We start from the raw sequence: 18396 nt of genomic DNA, 5'->3' as shown, positions 1-18396 counted from the left end.
TTTTTATATGGATGTAGTATGTAGAAAGAATAAATTGTATCAGATCCTATTGGTGGATTTTGTAGGGTTTTATTTTTGATGTAGTGTATAGAAATATATTGATTGATTTTTTATATATATATATATATATTTATTTTCGTAATATATTTTTTAATTTATTAGGATATAGGAAGGAGGAGGAATTGTATGAGATTCTACAGATGGTGTGTTTGGGTTTTTTTTTTTTAATTATTATTATTTTTATTATTAATATCATTATTATTTGTTTTTATATTTGGATATAGTATATTATAGGAAGAAGGATTGTATGAGATCATATAGGTGGTTTGTGTGGGATTTTTTTTTGTTTATTTTTATATTTTAAAGTATAATAGGAAGAAAGAATTGTATGCAATCCTATAGGTGGTTTGCGTGCGTTTTTTTTTTTTTTTTTTATTTGTTTTTATTTTTGTATTTGGATGTAGTATATAGGAAGAAGGAATTTGTATGCGATCCTTGGTTTGTGTTGGTTTTTTTATTTATTTTTATTTGCTTTTATTTTTGTATTTGGATGAAGTATATAGGAAGAAGGACTTGTATGCGATCCTATAGGTGGAGAAGATTTATTAGATGTCCCCTGTGATTGGTGTTTTAATGTTAGCGATTTGCAATTCCTGCACTGCGTGAACATTGCCCATTGGTTGTAGAATTGCTCCTGCGTGTGGCAGATTGATGGTGGCGGTTTTAGACGTTGCAGCGTCCTCGACCTGCCAGGGGTGAGACTACGAGTCCTAGGTGGACACTTATTTTATTTTTTATTTTATTTTTTTCATGTTGTCTGAAAGTAGATGGAAGTCTCACCACACATGTTACAATCTGTACAATCTCCTTTAGTCCTGCTAACAATATTGTAGTGCGAGAGCCTGTCGGGTCCAGATACAGATGGGTTTGGTATGGTAGGTGTCTATATTACATAGTTTTGGTAAATCTAAGGCTGGGTACACCCCAGTAATGCTTGTGGTCCCAAGTGTTTTGTGTAGGGGTGTCCTAACCATGAAAAGCGCAGGAAAAGAAGGCCCCACAAACTTTTGTAATCGTGTCATACCAAATCGCATGGAGCTGCAGCACAGGTGTGAAAACGCTTGTTAGCCAATGCATGGAGGTTTCTATTAAAAACGAATGGCACATCTGCTAAAGAGCAGCACGTTTCTGTGTGTGTTGGGAAAACATGCGTTTTCGACGCACACAGATCCATCCCTATAATGGATTGTATGGTCAGATTGTACAGAGATTGTATGGTCAGATTGTACAGAGATTGTATGGTCAGATTGTACAGAGATTGTATGGTCAGATTGTACAGAGATTGTATGGTCAGATTGTACAGAGATTGTATGGTCAGATGGTACAGAGATTGTACGTACAGGGATTGCACGGTCAGATTGTAACATTTATGGTGCCCATACACAGAACAGTTTGTGATCGTACTGTTAATGGATTCAATGTGCAATCAGAAGATCACAAAGCTGTGCCATACACTTTATCACATTGATATTGAATTATCGGCTTTCCTACAATCAGGTTTTCTGTCCATCGATCAATGATGCAGTATACGGCATTTTGATGATTCAAAGATCTGATCCCATTATTGGATTGTGTGAAGAATCCTTCTGTCAGATGGTTTCCTGTATGGCCATCATTGTTTCTTCCAACAACCATGGGGGGGGGGGGGGGGGGTCTGCCTGATTTTACATACAGGTTGATTGGTTAGATTAGGTAGGTACTTCTATAATCTAGTTTTGGTAACCCAGATTGTAATGTATGGTGACCCTGAGGACTCATTCACATGTGGGGCTGCTGTTCCTCTAAAAAAGCAATCTACACTCCGATCGCTTTTCATAGGTTTTTGACAGGCAGTGAGGAAGCCGTGTATCCTCTCCTCACGGCCCGTTTCAGCCTCTTGGACCCTGCACTAGTGCGCATTTGTGGAGCGCTTGCACAACTTGAATGGGTTGTGATCAGTGGGCGTTAGTGCCAACTAAAAGTGACGAGGTATACTTCCAAAGCCTCACAATCGTGGCATGTCTACATCATTGGCTGCTGTTTTTGCAACGAGAGGGGGCGGTAAAACTGTGTTTCAACTGTGGGGGTTTTAGCCCCCCCCCCCTTCAATGGCTAGTGTGAAGGAGCCCTATACCAAAGACACCCCCAGTGCCATGTTTCATCTTTTTATAGTTCCCCCTTCTTTGCCGGTGTAGACTTGTTACATTGTATTCATTTCAAAAAGAACTAATGCCCTTTGTGTCATGGGCGGGGGAACCTGCATGCCCCGCCTCCCACAATGCAGCGCTCGACTTCTCGGAAAGTCAGAATTTACATATACTCTTAGAGGAGGCGTGGCAGTGCAGGGGGAGGGGCCTATGAATGGTGAAGATGAGGCCAGCTATCCTCCTCCGCTGTCAGTGGGATCGTACCATGATGTGACGGGAGTGTGTCTGGGCTGGTCCATACCAACCAACATTTCATTCTTCTCTTTCAATATTGTTTCTGTTTTTTAATGATACAGAAGATGAGATGATCAGCTGACTGCTTCCCGTTACAGCAGTCTTTGTATTACAACAATCATAGCAACACTACAAAGAGCCAGGGAGTGCAGCCTAACATATGGAATCCTATCCCAGAGCCAGAACACTGTGTGTGCAGGACAGGTAGGTTGTGGGGGGATGGGAAGAGGAGGGGGGGGGAGAGGAGTGGGGATGGGAAGAGGAGGGGGGATCGCTCCGGAGATATATGGAAGTCGCATGGTGTGGTGGTAGACAGCGGTGGTAAGCTGCCCGTAGGTAGTGGGTGAGCCATGGCTCCCGATTTGTCCTATATGTAGGCATGGCCTGTGTAAGTTTCATTATTGGACGACGTTCAATGGAGTCCCCCGCTTTATTCTGAGCCAATGAGAGTGAGCTGGGGGGAAATTGTATTCTTAAAGGAGACCTGTTATGAGAGAAATACATTGGCTGCTATTGCTTTCCTACTGATGGAAATGTCGGCTGCATTGCTTTCCTATGACTTTTTTAATACCATCAAAGTCACTGATCTGGAACAAGCATGCAGCAAGTGCAGGCAGAATGTTGCTTTCTGGGTTAGACTCCCATTCTGGCACTTAGAATTTCCTGACATATGCTGTGTTCTGTAATTACAGGTCTAACCGGAATAGCTGTATAATATCCCAATATTTAAAGTGCTTCTAAAGTCTGACTGATCTTCATTTTTATGCATTAGGGTAAAAAACCCTTCTGTGCTGCAGCCCCCCCCCCTTTTTTATTTCTTACCTGATCCCGATCCAGCAATGTGCACAGAAGCAGCTCGCGTCACTGTCTTCCCTCCTCATTGGTCAGCTTGATGGCAGCGGGAGCCATTCCTGTCAATCAAATGTTATGATGCGGGGGTGATTCCGAGTCGCGCTGTCTGTGTCAATGGACGCAGCAGCAGGGCTCAGGAGCGAGCATGCACAGGTGCCCCCATGGAAAGTGTCTTTCTGTAGGGGCTCCTGCTGAAGAGGAGGAGACGGGCGCCCTAGAAGAAGCTGATCAGGGCTGCTCTGTGCAAAAGCATTGCACAGAGCAGGTAAGTATAAACATGTTTGTTATTTCATTTAATAAAACCCCAAAGGTAGAAAACCACTTTAAATGGTGTTCCCCCCCCCCCCCATACTTCTTCATGCAGTTGCTAATAAATCTCAAATAATTTTTTACAATGTTAAAAAAGTGGTCGCAGAAACACAAAGCTGCAGCAGGTGACCCCCCTACATACACACACCTACTGGAACATCGTAAACATGTGACCGCTGTCAAAAAGTTGAAAACAAAAATAGTATTTCCATTGATTTTTATTGCAAGCTGTACACAGAAAATATATGAAGCTGCTTTTACATCATACCATCTCCTTTTAAGAGCTACCAAATCTGAGGACCAATCCAAGCTGTTCATTTCATTTGTATCCAATCAGGCAGACCCTTACACTACATACAGTAGATGATGGTTTATTCCAAGGGGAGTAAACCATGAGGTTTTATAGTGTATGGCAACGTTTAAAGGTGGGTGACCTTTTACTTTTAAGGGGACAATAAAAAAAAAAAAAATGAAGCTGTGGCTGCACTGCTCCCCCCTTTAGTTATAATCTTGTTCCAGCACTGGATGTCTACAAGCTGAGGAAGCATGCAGTGAGTGCAGAGCATCATGGAGCAATCCCCTGAGCGGTGTCACCAGCGTAATAAAGCAGAGCGTGATATCACGTCAGCATTGCTCTCTCCACATTAAAGGCTGCCCACCACCAGGAGAAGATCCAAAAAGAGCCCTGCATGTCAGCTGACCAACCTGAAGACTTCTGGAACAGGTAAGTATATACAAAAGGAAGTATTTAAAATATGTTAGGGCAGCATAGTGGCTAAGTTGGTTTGTGCGTATGCCTTACAGCACAGGTGTCAAACACAAGGCCTGCGGGCCGAATGCGGCCCCCCAGGCCATTTCATGTGGCCCTCGCACCTCTCCTGCAGCTACGGCACCCCCCTTGTCTCTGCCCCCACCTTGTCTCTGGAGTCGACAGCAGAGAGGACAGAACTCCTTTGCCAGATCCTGCACTCCTCTGTGCAGCTGTAGAAAGGCTCCTCTTTGCCCCCCCCCCCATATCCTACAGATATAACCGGCCCTTTGAGGGCAACCATAATGCTGATGCGGCCCACGATGAAATGGAGTTTGACACCCCTGCCTTACAGCATTGGGGTCCTTGGTGTGAATCCTGATTGGAATGCTATCTGCATGGAGTTTGCATAATCTTCCTGAGCTTACGTCGGTTTCCTCTGGCTTCACCACTTTCCAAAGACATGCTAGTAGGGTAGTTGGCTCTTGTCTAAACTGGCCCTGTGTGTGGGGGGTCCAAAAAATTCCACTGGCAATATTTGGTTATGATGTCATAAGCATCCATGTCCCTTTGTGTATATGCAGCTACTGGCAGGGTATCCTGTCCATGTCATTGGCACTGACAGCTGCCTTCCTGGGTCAAGCAAACCCAGAGCTAAACCCAAACTCATTCCTACTAGGGAGCCCAGAATTTGGATTTGAACCCCGTTATACTGCCCCCCGGTGGTCCATTTAATGCCCAGGAGGTGGTATGGTGTCTCTATCATGTAAGTGATGTGATTTGGCTGAGAGCTGTCATTGTGTTGGGAGTGCCATCAGCCCGTACAGAGGCCGCCGTGGAGGCATATCTGTGGCAGCTGGATGTTGTGCGGATGGCAAGAGGTTGAAGAACAATACAAATGTTTCTATAGGAGGGGCTATTTCAAATTCTAATTTAGAAGTGCTTGTGGTTCAGTCTCTGAAGCTTCTCCCCAAACGATGGTGTCTCTGAGGAAGTGAACAGACGTCATGCTGTTTCTTGACTTTCCACTATTGACAGCTAGGCAGGCCGAGTATAAGGAGCGGTTCATAACTTCATCAGCCACTTCTTCAGTATTTGTTCTTTATTAAAAACATAAATAGACAGCGCTAACAGGTGACAAAATGTAAAATGAATTATAAATATATATAAATGTGCTACAATAATTAATTGGTGCCCTAAAACATTGATGCTCTAAAAATTGATTGGTACAACCAAAAAGTGTGTTTATAAACAATACATATATAATAAATAATAAAGTGCTAAGATTAAGTGTCCATAATGTAACCATTAAGGTGCAAAGTGATTTGTTAAGGTGCAGTCCAATAAATGCTTCTTCAACAGAAAACTAAAGTGCCAAACAGGTGCTCGAATCCATAAAAGTGCCCAAGTGCTCTTCAGGAAAAAGGCCCCCAATGGGGATGCACTCACCAGATTTTGGGTAAAAATGAGCCTTGAACATGTATAATGTTCCTTGATCGGATCACAGGATCAATGCAGCTACCCTAGCATATGAGATATCCCTCAAACGGATGGATGGATGACATGCACCTCATAGACTGGCTCCTTAATAATTCGTCTCCTCTCTCTCTCCCATGTGTGTTTCAAATATAAAGAGAGAAGCCATACATAGTGAAGCCCGTAATATTTATTTGAAACAGAATGGTAAGAATAATACTCACAAAGTATCTTTAAAAAATCGGCAGTAAACAGCATTAAGCAGCCTAGCACAGTCACTCCTCCAATTTCCGTGTCGACACGGAAATTGGAGGAGTGACTGTGCTAGGCTGCTTAATGCTGTTTACTGCCGATTTTTTAAAGATACTTTGTGAGTATTATTCTTACCATTCTGTTTCAAATAAATATTACGGGCTTCACTATGTATGGCTTCTCTCTTTATATTTGAAACACACATGGGAGAGAGAGAGGAGACGAATTATTAAGGAGCCAGTCTATGAGGTGCATGTCATCCATCCATCCGTTTGAGGGATATCTCATATGCTAGGGTAGCTGCATTGATCCTGTGATCCGATCAAGGAACATTATACATGTTCAAGGCTCATTTTTACCCAAAATCTGGTGAGTGCATCCCCATTGGGGGCCTTTTTCCTGAAGAGCACTTGGGCACTTTTATGGATTCGAGCACCTGTTTGGCACTTTAGTTTTCTGTTGAAGAAGCATTTATTGGACTGCACCTTAACAAATCACTTTGCACCTTAATGGTTACATTATGGACACTTAATCTTAGCACTTTATTATTTATTATATATGTATTGTTTATAAACACACTTTTTGGTTGTACCAATCAATTTTTAGAGCATCAATGTTTTAGGGCACCAATTAATTATTGTAGCACATTTATATATATTTATAATTCATTTTACATTTTGTCACCTGTTAGCGCTGTCTATTTATGTTTTTAGTTTTTTCTGGTATTTTACCTAGTGAGCAGCAGCTTCAGGTTTTATACATAATTTTTTCACCAAAATATACATCACAGCGCGGAAAATAAGTTATTGTTTTACACATTTGTTCTTTATTGTTGAAGACGTTTTGTAGCTTCTCCAACCACTTCTTCAAGAAGTGGCATGCAGAAGCTACAAAACGTTTTCAGCATTACAGAACACATCCATTTGAATGTGGCTTACCACTACTGGATATGCCATGACCTGGGTGAATGCTCAGAGCCGGTTCACATTAGAGCGATCCGACTTGCCGGGGCGACCTCACAAGTCGCGGTGCGCTGCTCGCACCATGACCTTGGAGCGGCCGGCACGGACTTCATAACATTGAAGTCAATGCAGGTCGCTCCGGGTCGCCCCAAAGAAGCTCCGAACCCTTTTTCTAAGTCGGAGCGACTTGTGTCGCTCCTATTAGAACGGGTCCACAGCTTCTCTATGGCAGGCGACCTACGGCAACCTGTCAGGCAACCAGGTCGCCCCAGTGTGAACCGGCTCTCAGACAGTATGTATTGGAGTACTTTTAATAATTGTATTTTTATGTGTATACAATATTTATCACAGCCAGGAACTCTTGTGAAGTGTCCTCCTCGGTTTTGCACAGTAGAGGGTGAAGAGTCTCGTCTATTTACAAATTACTAGTGAGAGATGCTTATTAAGAGGATGTGTAGTTAATTCTGAGCCTCCAGTCCTGAGCCGGCAAATTTAGAGATTTCAGATTATCTTCTTACCATCGCTCCATGCCTGCTACCAATGTATGATTTAATACTGGACAGCATCAGGTCATGTCCTTTCTCCGGTTTTACACTGAATAGTAGGCTTGCTTTCTATACATTACCGGTAAGATCTATAGAATGTGTACATGATCAGTGGAGTTATGGTTGGGATTAGCAATGCATCATTCTTGGGAATTATTGTGCTGCTCCACTTCCAAAAGATTCCAAGCTTATCTGGGAAATAAGCTGAAGGATGCACAGAATATTGTAAAGATGAAGGTTTGTACTGGATGGGATGATGGAGGGTTGTAGTGGATGGGGTGGGATGGGACCCTAACCCAAAGGGTAGTAGTGGATGGAAGAGTATGATGTAAGTTTGTAGTGAATGCAATAATAATATTATGGAGGTTTGTAGTGGATGGGATGATATGATGAAGGTTTGTAGTGGATGGTATGGGATGATATGATGGAGGTTTGTAGTGGATGGGATGGGATGATATGATGGAGGTTTGTAGTGGATGGGATGGGATGATATGATGAAGGTTTGTAGTGGATGGGATGATATGATGGAGGTTTGTAGTGGATGGGATGGGATGATATGATGGAGGTTTGTAGTGGATGGGATGGGATGATATGATGAAGGTTTGTAGTGGATGATATGATGAAGGTTTGTAGTGGATGGGATGATATCATGGAGGTTTGTAGTGGATGGTATGGGATGATAGGATGAAGGTTTGTAGTGGATGGTATGGGATGATATGATGAAGGTTTGTAGTGGATGATATGATGAAGGTTTGTAGTGGATGGTATGGGATGATATGATGAAGGTTTGTAGTGGATGGGATGATATCATGGAGGTTTGTAGTGGATGGTATGGGATGATAGGATGAAGGTTTGTAGTGGATGATATGGGATGATATGATGGAGGTTTGTAGTGGATGGGATGATATCATGGAGGTTTGTAGTGGATGGTATGGGATGATATGATGGAGGTTTGTAGTGGATGGGATGATGAAGGTTTGTAGTGGATGGTATGGGATGATATGATGAAGGTTTGTAGTGTATGATATGATGAAGGTTTGTAGTGGATGGTATGGGATGATATGATGAAGGTTTGTAGTGGATGGTATGGGATAATAGGATGGAGGTTTGTAGTGGATAGTATGGGATATGATGAAGGTTTGTAGTGGATGGTATGGGATATGATGAAGGTTTGTAGTGGATGATATGGGATAATAGGATGAAGGTTTGTAGTGGATGGGATGATGAAGGTTTGTAGTGGATGGTATGGGATAATAGGATGGAGGTTTGTAGTGGATGGTATGGGATATGATGAAGGTTTGTAGTGGATGGTATGGGATATGATGAAGGTTTGTAGTGGATGGTATGGGATAATAGGATGGAGGTTTGTAGTGGATGGTATGGGATATGATGAAGGTTTGTAGTGGATGATATGATGGAGGTTTTTAGTGGATGGTATGGGATGATGGGATGAAATCATGAAGGTTTGTATTGGATGATATGATGGAGGTTTGTAGTGGATGGTATGGGATATGATGAAGGTTTGTAGTGGATGGTATGGGATGATAGGATGGAGGATTGTTGTGGATGGGATGAGATGATGGAGATTTGTATGGAATGATATGATGGAGGTTTGTAGTGGGACGATGGGATGATGATGGTTTGTAGTGGATGGAATTGGATTTGAGGCTTGAATCAGGTTGGTGGGTGTGGGACAACACCTACAACTCCTATAACTATTTTAATGATATGTCAGCACCATGTGGTTGTGTGTGTGTTTTTGTTTTTTTTTTTTACCCTTTTTGATAGAAGACGGGATGTCCTATTTTGCTGTGTATGACCTGTCTTCCATTCCATGTCAGTGTATATGTTAACAAAAGCCCCTCAGAGACACTTCAGTGTAAGTCCTTTCCCCAAGAAGTATGCTGCCTTCTGAGTCTGACACCCTACATTGGTTGTATTGTAGCTCTGTGTTTATACAGCACAGCGTTGACTTTAATGACCTTTTTAAATATTAAAGTCCGATCTTCTGTAACATATCCGTGCCTCTTCCTGTATACAGGTGTCATTTTGCACCCGGTGTAATCTGATTAGGGAGATCGGAGTTCCCCACTCACAATGATCAGGATGGGTGTAGTTGTGTCTATGCTCATCCTGGGGTTATGTAGATAGGAGAAAACATGGAGGGTCTGCTAAAATGAATGAATGAAAATACATTACCAACAAATAGGATTTCCAGCATTACTGGAAAAAGATATAGGTGTGTGTATATATAAATATAATTTTTTTTTTTGATCCAAGCAGTCCACATACCTACCTCCCCAGGGTGACAACCCTATTTTGCCTGCAGTGAATTTACTGCAGTGTTGTCACCCCAGAATCCCTCCTTATGAGAAGTTCAGTGTTGTCAGTATAAAGTGCAATGCAACACCTATTCTCATGCACTTTGATGTTTTCTATTGAAACCAATGCAAAGAAAGTGAAAAAGCTTTAGCAAAATGCTGAATTATTCTAAATATGCAGTTTAGAAAGATCTCCAAAGAAATGAAAAGATGAATAAATCTCCAGAGCAATATAGTACTACTACTGTAGTACTGCACAGGCTTTGGGCGCCCCCATCAGGATATAATGGAAGTTCTATGCAGACTGCATTCACTGCCTGATGCTCTGGAGGACTGCGCATGCGCGTCGACTCGTATCCGTGCCAGCCGCAACATGGTGGAGCGTGTAACGTTAAAAAACCATACCCCGTGGAGAAACCATACCCTCGTCACTTCCGGGCTGAAACAGCTGAGCAGCGCAGCAGTACGCATGCTCAGAGTCCCGGATACGTGATTGAACATTAAAGAATGAGACAAGTGCGCATGCTCGGTGGGCATGAAATTCTCACGGCACTGTGTCTAATGTAAATCTTGCGGCGCTTACATTAAAACAGCTCATCTGAAACGTAAATCATCTCCGCTCTTCGCCCTGTCACTGCCCTGATCTCCGGTAATAAATATGAAAGCGGTGGCGGGTGTATGTGATGTAAATGTGACGGCGATCGTGGCTCCGTGATCCGCTTTTATATTTATTACCGGAGATGAGGGCAGTGACAGGGCGAAGAGCGGAGATGATTTACGTTTCAAATGAGCTGTTTTGATGTAAGCGCCGCAAGTGTAACTACCGTGAGAAATCCATACCCTCCGTAGCGGAACCGGAAGTGACTAGGGTATGGTTTTCTCACGGGTATGGATTTTTCACGGAACAGAGCGCACAGCAGAGAAACACACGGAACGGACGGCCCCCTTCACGTGATTGCCCTCTTTATTGATGGCGGCCAGGGGGCGCACCCTTAGCTCTGCCGCAGTGATCCACAGCGCGCATGCGCGGTGACTGGGCGGAGGCGGCAATGTCAATGCAGGCAGGCAGGGCCAGCTGAGTGGTGAGATGGGACATGTGCGGGTGACCTCTGTGTACAGCGACTGACCGGAGAGCTGGCCGCCCATCACCTGCGGTAAGATATCCCCCAGATATCCGGGACATGTGCCGCCCAACGTGGCCGCTCTGATCCCCGGCAACCTGTCACTGGGGGGACTACAAGGAGCAGCAATCCCACTGTGCCTGACATAGGACGTGTATGATATCCTCCATCATCATCCTCCTATATTCTATATAGTGCAGTCATTGGAATCTATATATTGGGCTGTGTGTGTGTATGTATGTATGTGTGTGTGTGTGTATATATATATATATATATATATATATATATATATATATATATATATATATATATAATGATCCTGGCTACAGCAATGTACAGAGAGATGAGGACTTCTGGGGTGTCACCCTTTTATTGGTTATGTGAGGAGGTGGGGGGTGACACCCCCAGTAGTGGTTGGGTGACAGATCACTCATCTCTATGGACTTTGCTCTGATCAGGGTGGAATGTCCTGTGCAGTACAGAATATATGGTCACATGGTTATATGGGAATCTAATCCTCTGCACTACTCCACTGACACCATCCAGGACATAGTGATGAATAATAGAGGGATCCTATAATACAGGAGATCTCTGAATGCTCCACGTCCTGAGCTACTATGGTGCCAGTTCTAAATTCTCATCCAACTGGAGTTGGTGATGATTAAAAGGCAATGGGAATAATCAGATGGAGGTCTATGGGGGGGGGTTATTGGTTTATTTTTTGCTGTGACACTCCAGCTGTCCTTGACGAGTCGGTGGCCACACCTTGGTTGTCACTCTTGTGCTATGAGATGTCAGGGGATTTTTTCCTAAGTTTTGTCATTGGAAGGATGTCTGTTTTTGGTCTGACTGAATTTAATTGTTTTATATCATATCAGGAAATGGGGGGGGGGGGGTAGTTTTTATACTTACAAATGAAGCTGATAATTACCAGCTCCAGGAATCCAATTTCTGCTTGTACTAAAACTCAACGAAGCGCTCTGTGATGTGTATTGGTGTCAGCGAAGAAGTGTGTGTGTGTGTGTGTATATGTATGTGTATGTATGTATGTATGTGTGTGTGTGTAATATATATATATATATATAATTACACACACACACACACACACACACACACACTTCTTCGCCATATATTTATGTGTGTGTGTGTGTGTGTATGTATTTCTCTTTTTTGTTCATTGACGGACACAGCCACATATCTTAGTCGAATGGGCTACGCTGCGCTCCCCAGGAGTAGGACTGAGAAGCATAGCGTAGCCCATTTGACTAATGAAGATATATCTCTGTGTCCATCAATGAACATCAGAGAAAAGGATTTTACGGTAAGACAGAAATCCAGTTTTTATTATATCTGTGTGTGTGTAGATTAGAGATGCTCTGAAATTTCAGCATCAGCTGAAAATGGCGTTCTCAGTATTTTGCCAATAAGAGAAAAGGTGCCGATTAATGACTCTGAAAACGCACGTGATTTCGCTGCAATTTTGCCACAATTTTTTGTACGTTTGGTGTGTTTTTCACAGGTCATTTGACTCAAAAATGTAACATGGGTGCATTCTTGGTGCATTTTCAATGCATTTTAATTGGGAAGGGTGGGGTGTGTGTGTGTTTTTTTTTTTTTTTTTTTTTCCTCTCCACTGACCAAAAATGCAACAAGCAGGATTTTTAACCCCACAACAGAAGTGGAATGGATCAGTGTGAAGACATACAAAGAATTTAAAGCTATTTTATGTAGCTTTTCTTGCGCTAAAGGTGCCAACAATGACTGACAATAAACTAAGGATAATAAAGCAAAGCTTCACCCAAAATGGAAAGCACAGCTTGTTTGCTGCTCCCCCCCCCCCCCTCACCACATATGCCACCTTTTTGGGGAGGAGCCTGTTTTGACAGGTGCCCATCCCCCAAATATGGGTGACCTCACCACAACAAAGGCCCCCCAGAAGTTCGCCCCCCCCCCCTCCTACTTCCCCCGCCACTGGGCCATTCACAAAGCACAGCGTGATTCGCGCATGCGCAGTAGGGAACGATCTGTGAAGCCACAAAGCTTCACTGCTGGTTTCCCATACAAGAAAAGGCAGCAGCAGCACCCGAGAGCCAATCGGCTGGGGTGCCAGCATTGTGGGATCCCTGGACAGGTAAGTGTCCTAATATTAAAAGTCAGCAGTTACAGTATTTGTAGTTGCTGACTTTACATTTGTTGGTGGGGGGGGGGGGGGTGCTGGAGCTCCAGTTTAAATGGTTGAATAGAATACAATTATTTATAATAGGTGCCAAGTGCATCCTGCATTTTTGGTTTCGGCACCAAATTTCCATTCGGTGCACCTATAGTGTAGATATCCGTAAGAAACGGGAGCAACACGAAATTGAAGAAAATGTCTCTTTATTTAGAAGACTTCCATTACATGACACAATGATCCCAGCACAGTCTCAAGAGCATGGAGGAGATTCTAGGAGAGCTGGACAGTGCCATAGAAGGTCCTTAACCCATTAGAGATACCGGTATCTGCTCCTTTTGTGCAAGGAGGAACAGGATGAACACTGCCAGAGCCCTACAAAATGACCTCCAGCAGGCCATTGGTGAGAATTTTTCTGACCAAACAATCAGAAACAGACTTCATGAGGGTGGCCTGAGGTTCTCTAGAGGGCCCTGTGCTCACTGCCCGGCACCATGGAGCTTGATTGTTTGTTTGTTTTTTCCATTGAACACCAGAATTGGCAGGTCCACCACTAGCTCCCTGTGCTTTTCACAGATGTTCACCCTGAGCACATGTGACAGATGTGAAAGGGTCCGGTGAAGCCATGGAGAACATTATGCTGCCTGTAGCGTCGTTCAGCATGACAGGTTTGGTGGTGGGTCAGTGATGGTCTGGGGAGGCATATCCATGGAGGGACACATAGACCTCTACAGGCTAGACAATGGCACCCTGACTGCCATGAGGTATTGGGATGAAATCCTTGGACCCATTGTGAGACCCTGGTGTAGTGGGTACTGGGATCATCCTGGTGCATGACAATGGCTGGACTCGTGGCGAGAGTATGCAGCCAGTTCCTGGAGGATGAAGGAATTAATACCATTGAATGGCCCCCTCGCTCGTCTGACCTAAATCCAATAGAACACCTCTGGGACATTTTGTTTTGGTCCATCTGATGCTGCCAGGTTGCACCTCGGTCTGTTTAGGAGCTCAGTGATGACCTGGGAGGAAATACCCCAGGACACCACCCGTTCTCTCATTAGGAGCATGCTCTGACATTGTCAGGCATGCACACAAGCAGGTGGGGGGCCATACAAACTACTGAGTACCATTTTTGAGTTGCTGCAATGAAATTTCAGCAAAATGGACTAACCTGCTGCATTATTTTTTCACTTTGATTTCCAGGGTGTCTGTGAATTCAGCCCTCTGTAGGGTAATAATTTTCATTTCCATCAAACAATGTGGCAACCTTTCTTTCCTAACACATTACCCAGTCCATATCAGTATAGATATCTAGCATGAGATTTTTCCCCACTGAGATCTGATGTGTTTTCAAAGTGTGTGCGTGTGTGTGTGCGTGTGTGTAATAAATAAATATATATATGTGTGTGTGTGTGTGTGTGTGTGTTAACTGCTTGTTTTTGTCTAGGGGATTGCAGAGATATAATTGCCTAATCCGCCAGTCCCCACCGTTCCTGCATGCTAGCAGTCTTGTGAATAGACTGTTCCTGACGTAATCACGCCCATAGACCTGCTATCCTATTATTCTTCCTTTTTTTTTTTTTTTTTTTTTTCTGCTAAGCCCCGGTTCACACTTGTGCGGGGTTCGCATGTAATGTCGGAGCGCACTGCTCCTTCATTACATGCGATCGGCTGTGCGGTGCGAGTTTAGCCATACACTTTGTATGGCTAAATTCGCACCCGCAGCAAACTCGCACAGGACCCTTTTTGGCAGACGCATCAGGATCGGATCGCACAGCGGTTCACACTTGTGCGATCCGATCCTGTGTGAACTGCAAGATCGCACTGCGATATGCGATCAAACTGGGGGTGTCGTTAAGATTACATTGACACCCCCAGCGTATCGCATATGGCAGTGTGAACTGCCGGGGGTGCGTATGCGATGCGGGAACAGGCTGCGGATTCGCAGCCTTCCCGCATCGCATAAGTGTGAACCGGACCTCAAACTTTCTTCTGAATCTATAAAGCTCTATGGATTTCTCCCACATTTTAAGCAACCTCAAGTACCCCTATTGCTACACCATCAAGTAACGCTTGTAAATCACCTCTCCACTGGCACTGTGAGTCTGATTTTCCGGTAGAGCAATATAAACTTGCCTCCAGGGCAGCAGAGGCGATTTATAAAGCAACGTGTATGTTTGCAGCATGGCAGGACACCAGATCCTGGAGACAGTTCTGTAAATGCGGCAAGGCTCTCTGTAGACAAGCCTTAGGCGACCATGTTATTCCTCTTCAGATTTAGTGTTGACATTGCAGGGGCACCTTTTATGTATCAGGATAGGAATTGGTTTTCTGCGGTTAGAATAAACTTATTTTTCTTTTTGTTTTCTAGCTTGACCACCATGCCTGGATCCCTTCCTGCCTCCGCTGAAGCCTCCTGGCCTAAGGATGTCGGTATTGTTGCCTTGGAGATTTACTTCCCAGCTCAGTACGTTGATCAGGAGGAGCTGGAGAAGTTCGATGGGGTTGGTGCGGGAAAATACACCATCGGTTTGGGCCAGTCCAAGATGGGATTTTGCTCAGACAGAGAAGACATCAACTCGCTGTGTCTCACTGTGGTCCAGAAGCTGATGGAGAGGAACAACCTTTCCTATGACTGCATTGGAAGATTAGAAGTGGGAACAGAGACAATTATTGACAAGTCCAAGTCGGTTAAGACTGTCCTCATGCAGCTGTTTGAAGAGTCTGGAAACACAGACGTTGAAGGCATAGACACAACGAACGCATGCTATGGGGGCACTGCTGCTCTCTTCAATGCCGTCAACTGGGTGGAGTCAAGTTCATGGGACGGTGGGTGACATAACCATCCTTCAATGACTTTAGGATGCTGGTCCCTTCCATGTGGAGATGATGGCTATTAGGTCACATTAGGAAATGTTAGTCTAATGATCTTAGGTGACCAGTTGTAGCTGTGAGATTCTGCCCTGAGGTGGCTCACTGCAATCTCCTAGATTAAAAACGAGGGACATAATATGAACACATAGAACATATAGACTTTCATTCTCCTTATGTAGAAACCTGTCAATGGGGAAACAACATTGCTGCCCTTGCCTTTTTGAAAATACTAATTGTTTTTGTTATGACAACCCTCTTGCTTCAACTCTTCGAGCCCATTCACACTGAAGCGACGCGACTCTGTACTACTTTGGGGGCGACTTGTAAAGTCCTGTGCACCGCGACTTCGGCGCGACTTGCACGGACTTCATATAATGAATGTCTATGCAAGTCGCCCCAAAGTAATACAGGACCCTTTTTCGTAGTACAGGACCCTTTTTCTAAGTCGGAGCGACTTGTGTCGCTCCGATTAGAACGGGTCCTGTAGCGGTCAATGGACCGCGAGGGACCGCGACTTGTCAGGCTGACAAGTCGCCTGACAAGTCGCTCTAGTGTGAATGGAGCCTTCAGGTCACTGATCCAGAAGAAGTAGACCGATAAGGACTGAGTTTTCTGTTCTGCACACTTTCTTGGGGAGGGTGTTGGGATTGGCTGATCATAGTGATCACATGTTCCACCAACTTCTGATCATTGGTATGGACTGAGATTTGTCTCTGACAGTCCAGTGCTGGGTGTGCGCTTTCAGCATAGAAAACTCTTGACACCCATGGATATGTGTAGGTGTTAAAGCCCACTCTCCTTGCCGCCATACATATGCGTTTTAAAAAACAAAACAAAACCAACCCATATATTAAAGTCTCATATATTTGTTTTATATTGGTTTAAAAATGACCAACATGTTCTACTTACCTGCTCTGTGCAGTGGTTTTGCAGCCCAGATCCTCCTCTTCTCAGGGCCCCCTACTGGCACTCCTGCCCTCTGGAGGAAGTAAACCATACATTACAAGGGCAGTGAGGTCACAGCACTTGTCCTGGCAGAATTTGAATCCCTTTGCTGTGGTGGCAGATAGGACTTTTCAATCACAGATCCATGTGAATAAATGATGCATTGGATTCAGATATTCACAGGACGCTACATAGAGAAGCACCCCACGATTCAGATAGGTGGGGGGAAGGGGGTGGGTGGCTGGGGGATGTGACCGTGTTTTCATGTCACACCCTAAATATGGATTTAACATGATATCTGGGGTCAGAAAGGTTAAGTATGCCCTTTAATCAAAACTTTGTGAGATTAAGAGCCGGTTCACACTGAGGCGACACGACTCCTTACTACTTCGGGGACGACTTGTGCATTACCATGCACCACGACTTCGGAGCGACTTGCAGGGACTTCACATAATGGAAGTCTATGCAAGTCGCTCTGAGGTCGCCCCGAAATAGTACAGGACCCTTTTTCTAAGTCGGAGTGACTTGTGTCGCTCCTATTAGAACGGGTCCTGTAGCGGTCAATGGACCGCGACGGAGCGCGACTTGTCAGGCTGACAAGTCGCGCTAGTGTGAACCGGCTCTAACCCATGTTTTTTATTTAAATTTATTCATTTTTTCTAAATTCTTTTCCATCAATCCAAGTTACTGGTTTCATGAATTTACTAGACTAGAGACCACTTTCACATTGTCTCATGCCAAAGAACCACTCATTGGCTTTAGCTTGTAAATAAAAAAATGTTTTTTTTCTTTAGTATTTGATAAAACAGGGAATGCCCCTGTGTGTTGCATGTCTGCGCTGTCATAAAGAATTGTAATTCATGGAGACGATGATTGACTGGTATAAATTAACTCCAGGGGAGAGTACAGAGGGTGGTGATTAATGGGGAGTACTCGGATTGGGCGGGTGTGGAAAGTGGGGTCCCCCAGGGTTCGGTCCTGGGACCAATCCTGTTTAATTTATTCATAAATGATCTAGAGGAGGGGATATCTAGCACAATCTCAGTATTTGCAGATGATACTAAATTAGGCATGCCAATATCTTCTATGCAGGATGTGGAAACCTTGCAAGCGGACCTGAACAAAATAACTGGGTGGGCAACTACATGGCAGATGAGGTTTAATGTTGAAAAATGTAAAGTAATACACTTGGGGGCCAAAAACCAGAAAGCAAGCTACTCACTAGGGGGGGGGGAACCTCTGGGTGAGTCTAGGATGGAAAAAGACTTGGGGGTACTGGTGGACAACAGGCTTGGCAGTGGCATGCAATGCCAAGCCGCTGCAAGCAAAGCCAACAGAATA

At 44.1% G+C, this 18396-nt stretch overlaps 1 protein-coding gene across 4 annotated transcripts in view; it reads left to right on the top strand.

Annotated features, from left to right (window-relative positions):
* Positions 1-18396, top strand: part of HMGCS1 (3-hydroxy-3-methylglutaryl-CoA synthase 1) — a 367459-nt gene that overhangs the window by 333479 nt on the left and 15584 nt on the right. For 3 of the 4 annotated variants that reach the window (XM_082251656.1, XM_082251657.1, XM_082251658.1), the window contains exon 2: positions 15608-16065. In XM_082251656.1, the coding sequence (XP_082107782.1) occupies positions 15618-16065 (448 nt within the window). In that variant the 5' untranslated portion in view covers positions 15608-15617. Of the gene's footprint in view, positions 1-10968; positions 11100-15607; positions 16066-18396 lie in introns of those variants that run through there. The other variant, XM_082251655.1, reaches the window with a different exon arrangement.

This window comes from Pelophylax lessonae, assembly GCF_965119305.1.
Source record: "Pelophylax lessonae genome assembly, chromosome: 1".
In the NCBI taxonomy this organism is placed as follows: domain Eukaryota; kingdom Metazoa; phylum Chordata; class Amphibia; order Anura; family Ranidae; genus Pelophylax; species Pelophylax lessonae.
This window is presented reverse-complemented; position numbering and strand designations above follow the sequence as displayed.